At 43.4% G+C, this 12,910-nt stretch overlaps 1 protein-coding gene across 2 annotated transcripts in view; it reads right to left on the minus strand.

Moving 5' to 3' along the window:
• Positions 1–2,598: 2,598 nt before the first annotated feature.
• cdc27 (cell division cycle 27) overlaps positions 2,599–12,910 on the minus strand; it is a 105,295-nt gene continuing 94,983 nt past the window's right edge. For both annotated transcript variants that reach the window (XM_080213522.1, XM_080213523.1), the window contains 4 exons: positions 10,138–10,266; positions 9,978–10,052; positions 6,169–6,349; positions 2,599–3,638 (listed from right to left, as the gene is read on the minus strand). In XM_080213522.1, coding sequence (XP_080069648.1) covers positions 3,547–3,638; positions 6,169–6,349; positions 9,978–10,052; positions 10,138–10,266 — 477 coding nt within the window. In that variant the 3' untranslated portion in view covers positions 2,599–3,546. The remainder of the gene's footprint in view (positions 3,639–6,168; positions 6,350–9,977; positions 10,053–10,137; positions 10,267–12,910) is intronic.

The raw sequence follows: 12,910 nt of genomic DNA on the forward strand, positions 1-12,910 counted from the left end.
CATAGCCATCACCTGGCAACATCCTGGTGAACCTTCTTTGCAATTTCTCCAAAGCTTCCACATCCTTCTGGTAGTGTGGTGGCCAGACTGCATGCAACACTCCAAAAGAGGCCTAACCAAAATATTAGCAAACAAAGTTAAAGAAAACACAAAGATGTGTTGCCAATACATTAATGGTAAACAGTTAACAAAAAAGTGGGACCTATCAGAAATGAAGGAGGAAACTTGTGAGTAGATACAGAGGCTGTGGGGTTTTAAATGACTATCTTGTGTCTGTATTTACAAAGGAAAGGGATGACATAGAATTACTTGTCCAGGAGGAACATACATTGGACAGGATATTCATAAAGGGTTGAAATCCTTGCAAGTCAGTAAGTTGCTGGGGCCAGATGGATTGTTTCCGAGGCTGCTGAAGCACGTCAGGGAGATAGCAGATACTCCGAGGATGATTTTCCAATCCTCATTTGATACTGAGGAGGTACCAGAGGAGTGGAGAAATGCAAATGTAGTTCCATTGTTTAAAAAAGGGCAACGAAGGAAATGCCAAACAATTATAGGCCAGTTAGGCTTACATCAGTGGTGGACAAATTAATAGAATCAATCCTGAGAGATAGCCTTAACTGTCATGTAGAAAAGCATGGGTTTGTCAGGGATGGTCAGCATGGACTTGTTAAAGGAAAATCTTGCCTCACAAACATGACAATTATTTGAGAAAGTGACGAGGGTGCTTGATGAAGGTAGTGCAATGGATGTTGTGTACATGGATTTTAGCAAGGTGTTTGACAAGGTCCAACATGGCAGTTTGGTCAAAAAAGTAAAAGTGCATGGGATCCAGGGCAAATACAGGATAAATGTGGCAAGCTAGATCAAAAGTTGGCTTAGTAACAGGAAACAAAGGATGCCCTTGTGAATGGGAAGTAAGTGGTGTTCCAAAGGGCTCGGTATTGGGCCCCTTGCTGTTTATTATATATTAAGGATTTAGATGTGAATGTGGGGGCACAATTGGGAAATTTGCAGATGACACAGCGATTGGCTGAGTAGAGGATAGCTATAATCTACAAAACAACATCAATGGTTGTGGAGTGGGCAGTAAAGTGGCAGACAGATTTTAAGTTAGAGAAGTATGAGATAATGCATTTAGGGAGGTCAAACAGAGAGAATACACAATGAATGGGAATATACTAAGAAGGGTAGATGAAATGAGATCTTGGTGTACAAGTACAGGTCCCTAAAGGCAGCATTCAAGTAGACAAGGCTGTAAAGAAGGCATATGGAATGTTCTTTCATTGGCAGGAGAATGGAATTATATTTATATAGAATATAAAAAAGGAGGGGAGTGATGTAGGAATTGCATAAAACCCTAGTAAGGCCACAACTGGAGTGGTGTGTTATTCGGATCACATTACAGGAACGGCGTAATTGTTCTGGAGTGCAGAGGTTTACAAGAATGTTGCCAGGGCTAGAAAAGTTCAAAATTTTACAGTTTACTTACTAGTCACAAAACAAGTAAGGCTTACATTAACACCACAACGAAGTTACTGTGAAATTCCCCTAGCCACCTCACTGGCACCTGTTTGGGTCAATGCACCTAACCAGCACATCTTTCAGACTGTCGGAGGAAACCGGAGCACCCAAAGGAAGCCAAGCAGACACAGGGAGAACGTGCAAACGCCACACAGACAGCGGCCCAAGCCAGGAACTGAACCCAAGTTTCTGGTGCTATGAGGCAGCAGTGCAGAAAAGTGTAATTATGAGGAGAGATTGGATGGGTTGAGGTTATTTTCCTTGGAACAAAGAAGGCTGAGGGATGATTGATTGAGGTGTACAAAATTCTGAGGGGGAGAGAGAGAGTGGACAAGATAGAATTATTTCCCTTGGGAGAATTCTAGAACCAGGTAATATAGATTCAAGATAAATGGCAGAAGAATTAGAGGGGACATAAGGAGGAATGTTTTTGCAGAGGGTAGGTGGTGTCTGGAATTTGCTGCCTGAGTTGGTGGTGGAGGCAGAGGCCCTAAACTCTTTTAAAAAGGTATTATTTCTGGTGAAGTCTTGCCAGGTGGTCTTCCGGTTTTATTCCTTTTTGACTCTTCTGGAGTGGTTTGGCAAATATAACTGAGTGACATGCTGAACCATTTCAGTGGACAGGGTAAATGTGACATTTCCTTCAATAGAAGTTATTTGCAAACTAGCTGGGACTTGGAAAAAAGCTAGCTAACAATGAAACTAATTTTATATTTATTAATTGAATTCAAATTCCATGAGAGATGACAGAGATGCAATGGTTATGAAAACAAGGTAACTGTGAAGCGAGGTTGGGAGTTGAAGGCAGGCAAATGAAGGATTGAACTCACCCAACTGTAATGGATCTTCTGTAACAAAACATTATTGTAATTTCAGCAGCTGATCAAGAGTAAATGATACATTGAATCTGTAATAAACCTTCAAATGTCTGACTGTAGGTCGAATTCATCTTTCAGACACAGACTTGTGTCAATATAACATTCTTAACTGTGGCATGTTGAAGATCACCAGCAGAATGATGGCAGTGATTATCCCAAGGGGGAGAGTCACCATTAACCATCAACATTCAACTACTAAAAGGTTTTCAAAGTATTTTATTTTGGATTTTTTTTCACATCATTAAACTGAGGTGCAAATATATTAACAAAAAGACTTTTTCTAAGACTGTACAAATATCTGAAATTAAAAAGGGATAAGCAACGGAAAAAATCCACTTAAGACACCAAGTTACAGTTTTAAATGAAAAACGAAATTAAAAAAATAGACTACATTTCACACACCCACACGCATACATACCCACACACCCACACACATACATTGCATTTTCCATTCGTCAACACTTCTGCTGGTTTCACAAAGTGACAGCAGGCTCTTGTATCAGTGCGAACTTAAAGGATGCCATCATTGTAAGCAATCAGCATGTGCACTTTTCAGAGAGGGTGCTCTGCACTCTATGGTGTATTAAAGACAGGGAGAGATATAAAATACCTCCAATCACAGCGACTACTGGCCAAAGCAACATCGTGGCCAGCGTGACCCAAGTGCTGCTTGAAAATTGCTGCCATTTCAACTGCTTGCAACTTATTCTGGCCAATCATTGAGGTAATACTCACCGCTGGATTCGTACCCCCAATGATTTTAGCAGGAACTCCTTTCAGGATTAACAGGGGGTTAAAAACAGCAGCACAACATGAACTTGGTGACAGTGATGGTCAAGTCTTGCGTGAGCAGAAATAGCAGAGGAAGGGGGAGTTGCGCAAGTTCATTTTTAAATCAGTCATAGCATTTACATTTAAAAACAAAGCCCCCTGTTTAACACGAATATTGCCGAGGCTGGAAATTAAAAGTTGACGCTGACAGGTTTCCTTGTGGCCCAGTAATGGGTGTTTCGAGTCTACGTTCTTAACATTGGCAAACTGCACCAGACAGACAATGCTCAAAGCAGAAATACAGGTTTAATGTGAGGATAGGTCAGGGAGTAGCAGCTCTTGCTCTGAAACCATATTTTGGCTGAGATGGCTTTTACAAGTTGAAGCTCTCATCACTCTCTGCTGCATGAAGCTGGGTATCGTCAGCATCAGTCATGCTACTTTCTTGGGATTCATCTGTTCCAGCTGAGAGAACAAATCAGAGTGAGTGCCTGGCTCCAGTCATCTGCATCAGGACTTCAGTTTTTGGTCAATTCCACAAACAAAGCAACATCAGAACCATTAAAGGAATTACACAGATACAGTGACCCCGAGTTTCATTGCTGGTCTGTACTGACACGCAAACATATAATGAAGGCCAGTCACTGATTGATGCAGGCAATTTACAAGGGAAGTGATAACCATCCAGCCCCTAGAACCTGTTCTGTAATTCAATCAGATTATGCCTGATGTCTCAATACCATTTTCCTGTTTTTGACCCAGATTGCTTAGTAATATTTTTTCTCCAAATCTGTGAATCCGAGTATTTAACATCTCAATTGAGCTCACAAAGTCTTTTTAGAGAAGGGAATTCCAGATTTCCAAAACCCTTTACATGAAAAAATATTTCCTACAATGTAACAATTCTATGATTCAACACAAAGCTGCCATTTGGCTCAACAAAACTTGTACAGGCTCTCAGCCAGAGCAATTTAGCTTGCCCCACTCCCCACCCCCAAAACTTTCACCATTGTTCATCGCAGTTTGTTCGGGGTCCATTCACTGAAATTTGCCTGACGTAAACTTAAAACCTTGGATGTGACTATACCTCAAACTCAAATTCAATCATGTCACGGACACAAATTGCAAGATGCTCCCTTAATGTCCGTCTGTTAACTAATTTTGGTTTATTACATTTTGTAAAATCCTTACATTGCTTTCTTTATCCATAATTATCCATCCATCTTCAATGACATCATTATGGTCAGAGGTTTCCTTACAATTCCCAGTTCTACTGTTTCTCAACTCTACTGCATGGTGTTTCCATTACTTCATTCTCTCCCTTCAATTTTGTCCTTTATCAATAATGTTGCTTCACCTCCCCTTTCCCAATTTTTCTGTCACGTTCAAAAGTTCACTGACCTGGATTACTAAGTTCCCAGTCATACCAGCTTGCAGTCAAGTCTCAGTAATGCTTACTGTATCATTTGCACTGTACAGAAACAGACCATATGACCACGTTTCTGTCAGCATTTATGTTCAACACAAGGTTCCTCCCAATCACTTTCTCATTCTATCAGTATTGATGCACACACCTTGCAAGCTGAAAATGCACACGTGACATTGGGCTATGTACACTCCTGCAAAGAAACCTCATCTAGGTAACTGCCCCCAACCTTTCCGTATGCCTGGCTGTCTTTCTGGATGTACTTCAGCCCTTTGTGTGCACTTTAGCCCTTTTGCTATAGGCTGCCTAACATCGCCATCTAAGGGCAAAGTACAGCAACACACAGTTCTTGAATTTTGTTGGATAGAAAGCAATAGGAAACCACACAGTTGACTGGATGGGAATTAACGGGGAAAATATCTATGTAGCAATGAGGCCATAATAACACTAGTTGAAACAAGTGGGTACAATATTTGATGAATTTGACTTGGTGGCACTTATAATGTTTCTAATGATCTTGCAATAAATATTTCATACCAGGGAATCCACATCCAAATCAGTGATGGCCTGAAATGTAACTCCCTTTTGCACTGCCTCCTGAACCGGTTGTTTCAAGTTACCTGGCACAGATATCCTGGGGCCATGCTCTGTCTGGAGCTGAAGGTCTATGTTAGACCAGCAGGTTGGGGTGAACCAACGCTTTTTGGCAATACTTTAGACTGGCACGCTGTTCCCAGAGATTTTTAAGTGCAGGATGACCAATGTTAGTTAATAGTAGTCCTTTAACTAGAAGGTTGGTGCTAGTTAGCTTCTATGGCAGTAGTGCAGCATACTAAAAGTGAACACCCATTTCAAAGGTTCAATGCATACAAAGTACTACAGTATGAAGACTCTTCATTACCTAATGCATCAACGCCAGTGAAGATTTATTGCCAATTCGGATAGGTTAATGAACCTATCCGAAATAATCCCAAGTGTTAAATAAATTAGCTTTTGGCTTATGCCATACACCTTGGTATGATTAGTATGTACTATTCGTTCATCCAGCAACGTCATAGAACATTGGTGGCACATGCTTCATTCCAGTACTCTGCTATAGCTCTTTGTCTTGTTATCATTCACCTGGATATTGGGCAGTTAAAGGCATATTTTGGCTCATAAGGACAGTTTGTGGGAGCTATCAGTTACACTGGACTACAGCAGAGTTGAGTGCACTCAGGTCAGGTAATGTTGAATCCGGAGGGTGGGGTCGGGTGGGGTGGGCCGGGGGGGGGGGGTCATTCCTCAATTCTCTTTAGCACATGGCTTAGGAAAACCTTCGATACATGCTGGCAGACGAGAATTTGCCATACACATTAAAAAAAACCTGCTTTTATTAGTGTTGTCTTTTCAGTTTGAGTGTTCGCAGGACAATGGGTATTTTCATAGTATTTCTGGTCTGCCTTGGAACCCAACATGAGGCCATTTCATTTCAGCTTCAGGAAAATGATCAACGTGATCAAATACTCCAGACTCACCACCACGACTGCCCAATACCCATGCAGAATCCCAAAATACACTAATACCAACCTGTATCATACTGGTACCCCTCACTAAGCTGTCCATCATTTGTCACAGGCTCCTCATCATCTGGTAAGTAGCGTTTATCAATAGCCTCTTTGATCTGGTTGTTGGCTCCCTTTGGGTCAAGATCCATGGCCCAGGAGAAGTTCATTAAAGCCAGGTGCGTCTGCCCTAACTTCTTGTAAACCTGAGGGCAAGAACGTGAAAATGTTGGGAAGCTGCGATAGAAGATGTGTTTCTGAATCCACAAATTGCACATAGAACATAGAACAGTATGGTACAGGCCTTTCGGCCCTTGATGTTGTGCCAAGCTATGTCTGGACCCAAGATCAAGCTAACCCACTCCCTGTCATTCTGGTGTGCTCCACGTGCCTATCCAATAACCACTTGAAAGTTCCTAAAGTGTCTGACTCCACTATCTCAGCAGGCAGTGCATTCCACACCCCCAACCACTCGCTGGGTGAAGAATCGACCTCGGACATCCATCGTATATCTCCCACCATGAACCTTATAGTTATGCCCCCTTGTAACAGCTACATCTACCCAAGGAAATAGTCTCTGCACGTCCACTCTATCTATCCCCCTCATCATCTTATAAACCTCTATTAAGTCACCTCTCATCCTCCTCTGCTCCAAAGAGAAAAGCCCCAGCTCCCTCAACCTTTCCTCATAAGACCTACACTCCAAACCAGGCAGCATCCTGGTAAATCTCCTCTGCACTCTCTCCAATGCTTCCACATCCTTCTTACAGTGAGGTGACCAGAACTGTACACAATACTCCAAATGTGGTCTCACCAACATCCAGTATAGTTGCAGCATAACCCCACGGCTCTTAAACTCAAACCCCTTGTTAATAAATGCTAACACACTATAAGCCTTCTTCACGGCTCTATCCACTTGAGTGGCAACCTTCAGAGATCTGTGGATATGAACCCCAAGATCTCTCTGTTCCTCCACGTTCTTCAGAACCCTGCCATTGACCTTGTAATCCACATTCAAGTTTGTCCTACCAAAATGAATCACCTCGCACTTATCAGGGTTAAACTCCATTTGCCACTTTTCTGCCCAGTTCTGCATCCTGTCAATGTCGATTTGCAGCCTACAAGAATTCTCCACCACATCCACTACTCTATCAATCTTGGTGTCATCAGTAAATTTACAAACCCACCCTTCAGCCCCCTCTTCCATGCGGAATTTAGTTAGAAAAAAAAGTTGGTGTAGGACATTCACTCGAATACTCCTGTTGGGAGAAATACACTGGTGTTATTGCATGTTGGTCAGCTTCAATTAACGGTATTAATCACAAAATTTATAGAATCCCTACAGTGCAGGAGAAGACCACTTGGCCCACTGAGTCTGCACTGACTCTAAAAGAGAATCCCACCCAGACCCTTCCCTCTGGTCTATTCCTGTAACCTTGTGTATTCACCATGGCTATTCCCCTTAACCTACACACCTCTGGACATTAAGAGGCAATTAGCATGATCAACCCATCTCAACTGCTCATCTTTGGGCTGAGTGGAAACCAGAGCACCTGGAGGAAACCCACACAGATATAGGGAGAATGTGCACAGACAATTACCCAAGGCCGGAATTGAACCTGGATCCCTGGCACTGTGAAGCAGAAATGCTAACCACTATGGCACCACGGCACAGAAACAGTACAGTAAAATTAAAACACATTGAAATGTTTTTCCCCTGCACAGGATGTCGATGTTACTAGCTAGGCCAGTATTTCTTGCCCATTCCAATGGAGCTTGAGGAGTGGGGCTTGGCCATTTCAGAGGGCACTTAGGCACAGTGGTTAGCACTGCTTCCTCACACTGCCAGGGACCCAGGTTTAATTCCCAGCCTGGGTGACTGTGAGAGTTTCCTCCGGATGCTCCGGTTTCCTTCCACAGTCCAAAAGACTTGCCGGTTAGCTGCACCAGCCATACTAAATTCTCCCTCAGTGTACCCGAAAAGATGCAGGAGTGTGGCGACTAGGGGATTTTCACACTAACTTTACTGCAGTGTTAATGTAAGCCTACTTGTTAAAAATAAACTTTAAACTTTTTAACTGAACCGTATTGCAGAGTCTGAAGTTGACCAGATCAGGTTCAGGACAAATTTGGTTGCCAGCAGACAATGAGGCCATTCAGCCTGTTGTGTCTGTGCTGGTTCTCTGAATGAGCAATTACCCACCTTCTCTCTGGAGCCATGCTTTCCAGATAGTACAATTACCTCTGGAACGCCTCAACTGAACCTGCTGACACCACACACTCAGGCAGTGTGTTCCAAATGCTGCATGAAAACATTTTTCTTTTGTTACCCCTGCAGTCCAAAGCTGAGCGGGTTAGGTGTCTTGGCCATGCAAAATTACCCCTTAGTATCAGAGATTAACAGGGTAGAGATACAGGTGCGCTGTTGGAATTCTGTGATTCTCTTGCTGCTACCTTAAATTGGTTCCCGTTTGTTTCAAACCTTCCATTAGTCTAACAGCTTTTCCCTGCATACTCTGTCCAGGCCCCCCCATGATTTTGAACACTACTAGCTAATCTCCTCTCAACTGATCCTGGAGCCCTTCTGCTCTTTTTTCTGCAATTTCTTCATTGCCTTCACGCCCTCCTTCAAGCGTGGTATCCTGAATCAGTGTTCTATAAAAGTTCAGCATAACCTTCTACTCTATGCCCCTATTAATAAAGCCAGGGAACAGAACTTCAGCAGCAGTGTGTCATACCCACCACTAGAGCAGAAATGTGCTCTCCTGCATTTTCCATTTCCCACATGGTTGTATTTAATATTTAAGTGCTGACAGGATGCACAGAAGACACATACAATTCTACAGTGCAGTAAGCTTTGCAGTGGGGAAACTTGCTGCAGCTACAGGTGCACTATTAAAGAGCCACCTGAACGAACAAGATGGCTCTGTATCATATCAGGATATCCCAAATTATTTTCTAGATAATGAAATATTTCTGAAGTTTAGTCATTCAGGAAAGCCAGCAGCCACTTGTGCACAAGGTTCCATAAAGAAGAGATAAATGAATCAATATGTTATTGTGATGTTGAAAGAGATAAATATTGGCCAAGAACAACACTGTTCTTTCAGCATAATCAGGGCATCCAGCAAGACCCAAGAGGTCACTGTTTAACATCACATCTGAAAGGTGGCACTTCTCAGTATAGGAGCCACTCAGTTCAACACTGAAATGTTAGTCTGGAGTGTCCAATCAAGGATCCGGAAGAGATTGATTGAAATTACGAAAAATAAACAAGTAAATGGCTGAACAGTTGATAACCAGAGAGTGCACATCTGGAGTAGCGTGTGCAGTTTTGATCTCCTAAGAAAGAATATATTGTCATGGAGGAGTGCAGTGAAGGATCACCAGACTGATTTCTGGGATGGCTGGAGAGGTGCACGTGGAGAAATTGGATGGACTGGACATGTATTCACTGGAATTTAGAAAAACGAGGGGGGATCTAAATTGAAATATGTAAAACTTTAACAGAGCTGGACAGGCCAGATGCAGGGATGTTGTTTCCTCTAGCTGGGGGTTTGTCCAGAACAAGAAATCAGTCTCAGGATACAGGGTAGGCTATTCAGGACTAACATTAGAAGAAATTTCTTCATTCAGAGGGAGGCGAACTTAAGGAACTCTGTGGAGTCCACTTCAAATATTTGAGAAAATAGATAGATTTCTAGAATCAAAAAAGGTTTTGAGGGCTATGAGGAGACTGCAACTATGAATAACGATGGGGGAGGGCAGAGGAGGAGGAAACAGAGAAAGAAAGCACACTAGATTCTGGAACACGACAAAAGTCAAATCTCTTACCTTTCCTATTAGGAAATAAACAAGTGACTCTTTGGGGACAATTTGTTTCAGCTCTTCAAGCTCCTGCAATGCTGCCTGATGAAGAGAAAAGTAAAGATGTCATGGGAAACTGAAGCCAGTTCTGAACATCTTGTATAAAACCCCAACATAACATACTTACTTTATACTTTTCATTTGCAAACAAAATGGAGGCTCTGTGGAATTTGCATAGAGGATTTTTTGGGTCGATACTAATGGCTTTATTTAGTGTTTCAAGTGCACTCTCTGACTTCTTTAGTGCATGCTGAACCTGTTAAAAAAAATTCCATGGGTAGTTATTTACAATAATACAAGAACACAAGAGCACAATCATAGAATTTATACAGAGCAGAAGAGGCTTTGACCCATCGTGTCTCTACTGCCTCTTGAATATACACAAGGCAAAAACACCCGGCTGTCCCATCGTATCGGGCAATGGGACTCTGTGCAAGAACCTCTCCTGCTTTGTCGAAGGCATCCTGAAACCTATTGTACAAAGAACCCCCAGCTTTTGTCATGACACTATGGACTTCCTATAGAAACTCAGCACACATGGAGCAGTTGAACCAGGAGCAGTCCTCGTCACAATGGATGTCTCGGCGCTCTACATCAGCATCCCCCACAACGATGGCATTGCTGCAACTGCCTCAGTACTCAATGTTGACAACTGCCAGTTACCAGATGCAATTTTACAACTCATCAGCTTCATTCTGGCTCACAATGTCTTCACCTTCAACAACCAGTTCTTCATCCAGACACATGGAATAAGCATGGGGACCAATTTCACACCTCAATATGCCAACACCTTCATTCACAGGTTTGAACAAAACCTCTTCACCGCACAGGGCATTCAACTGATGCTAAACACTAGATACATGGATCACATTTTCTTCCTTTGGACCATGGTGAACAATCACTGAAACAACTTTATGACGACATCAACAAGTTCCATCCCACCATCAGACTCACCATGGACTACTCTCTGGAATCGGTTGCATTCTTGGACACACACATCTCCATCAAGGACGGTTCACCTCAGCACTTCACTGTACCCCAAGCCCACAGAGAACCTCTCGATGCTCCAGTTCTCCAGCTCCCACCCTAAACACTTTAAAGAAGCCATCCCCTACGGACAAGCCCACCATACACACAGCATCTTCTCAGATGAGAAGGATCGCAACAGAACCTCCAGATGCTGAAAGATGCCCCCATAGGAACACGATATGTCGCTCGACAGTTCCAATGCGCCACAGCGAAAAACTGCACCAACTTCCTCAGAAGACAAACACGGGACACGGCGGACAGGGTACCCTTTGTCATCCAGTTCTTCCCTGGAGCAGAGAAGCTACTACATCTTCTCTGGAGCCTTCAACATGTCATTGGTGAAGACGAACATCTCACCAAGGCCATCCCCATATCCCCACTTCTTGCCTTCAAACAACCGCACAACCTCAAACAGAGCTTTGCCCACAGCAAACTACCCAGCCGGCAGGAGAACTGTGACCACGACACCACACAACCCTGCCACAGCAACCTCTGCAAAACATGCAGGATCATCAACACAGATGCCATCATCTCATGTGAGAACACCATGCACCAAGTACATGGTGCATACTCTTGCAACTCGGTTGTCTACTTGATACGCTGCAGAAAAGGATGTCCCAAGGCATGGTACACTGGGGAGTTCATGCAGACACTACAACAACAGATGAAATGAACACCACTCAACAATCACCAGGCACGACTGTTCTCTCTGTTGGGAAACACTTCAGCGGTCACGGGCATTCGGCCTCTGATCTTCGGGTAAGTGTTCTCCAAGGCAGCCTTCACGACACGTGACAATGCAGAGTTGCTGAGCAGCGATTGATTGTCAAGTTCCACATGCATGAGGACGGCCTCAGACGGGATCGTGAGTTTATGTTACACAATCTGTAACCCCGACTTGCCTGGGCTTGCAAATCTCATTAACTGTCCTGTCTGGAGACAATACACATCTCTTTAACCTGTGCTTAACGCTCTCTCCACTCACATTGTCTGTACCTTTAAGACTTGATTACCTATAAAGACTCGCATTCCAACCATTATTCTGTAAACTGAGTTTGTGTCTTTATATGCCCTGTTTGTGAACAGAACTCCCACTTATCTGACGAAGGAGCAGTGCTCCAAAAGTTAGTGGCTTTTGCTACCAAATAAACCTGTTGGACTTTAACCTGCTGCTGAGTGTGTTTACCCCAGTCCAAGGCTGGCATCTCCACATCATGAACACCACTGATCACAGTCCTCCCATCAGAAAAACACCCTTTTTGCTTTCTGGCAGCACACAGAAACTGGATCCCTCAAGGCCCCAACTAAAAGTTAAAGGAATTCAGAGCAGGTTTAGCTTGCAGGCATGCAGTATGCCAGCTCACTGCTCACGTCTGGCCAGTCATGACTTTAACTCCTAGCCATGGGTACATAACTCCACTGTCATGTGGATATCTCAGAAGAGTTCAATGCTAAGTGAGTAATTCCTGACAAAAAACACAGAGTGGACTCCAAAAGCAGACTGATGCTCAAGATGACTGATGTCATCTTTCTGGCAACTCCTGCAATCAAGTTGGCACTAAAGATAATGCTTTCCATTTCTTCAGACCCAACTGAGTCATCAAGAGGGGTGCCCTAATGTTTCAATAGCTCCATAAATTTTGCCCAGACTTGCACACTCAAGTCTCATTGCAGATGCAACAAAGGAGGGAATGAGTGATGAGCCCAACTGGATTGGCATTGATAGCAAGTGCTACAGGCTGTCTCCAATGGTAGGAGAGATTATGTTGTCCCATTGGTCTGTCACCATCCACCTCAAGTCAGGCAACTCCTGACTATTAAGGTGCTGACCACCACAGTCCATCTGTTTAAGGGTGGCTAGCACTGCTGCC

This window comes from Carcharhinus amblyrhynchos, chromosome 27 (genome assembly GCF_965287045.1).
Source record: "Carcharhinus amblyrhynchos chromosome 27, sCarAmb.v2.hapA, whole genome shotgun sequence".
Classification (NCBI taxonomy): Eukaryota; Metazoa; Chordata; class Chondrichthyes; order Carcharhiniformes; family Carcharhinidae; genus Carcharhinus; species Carcharhinus amblyrhynchos.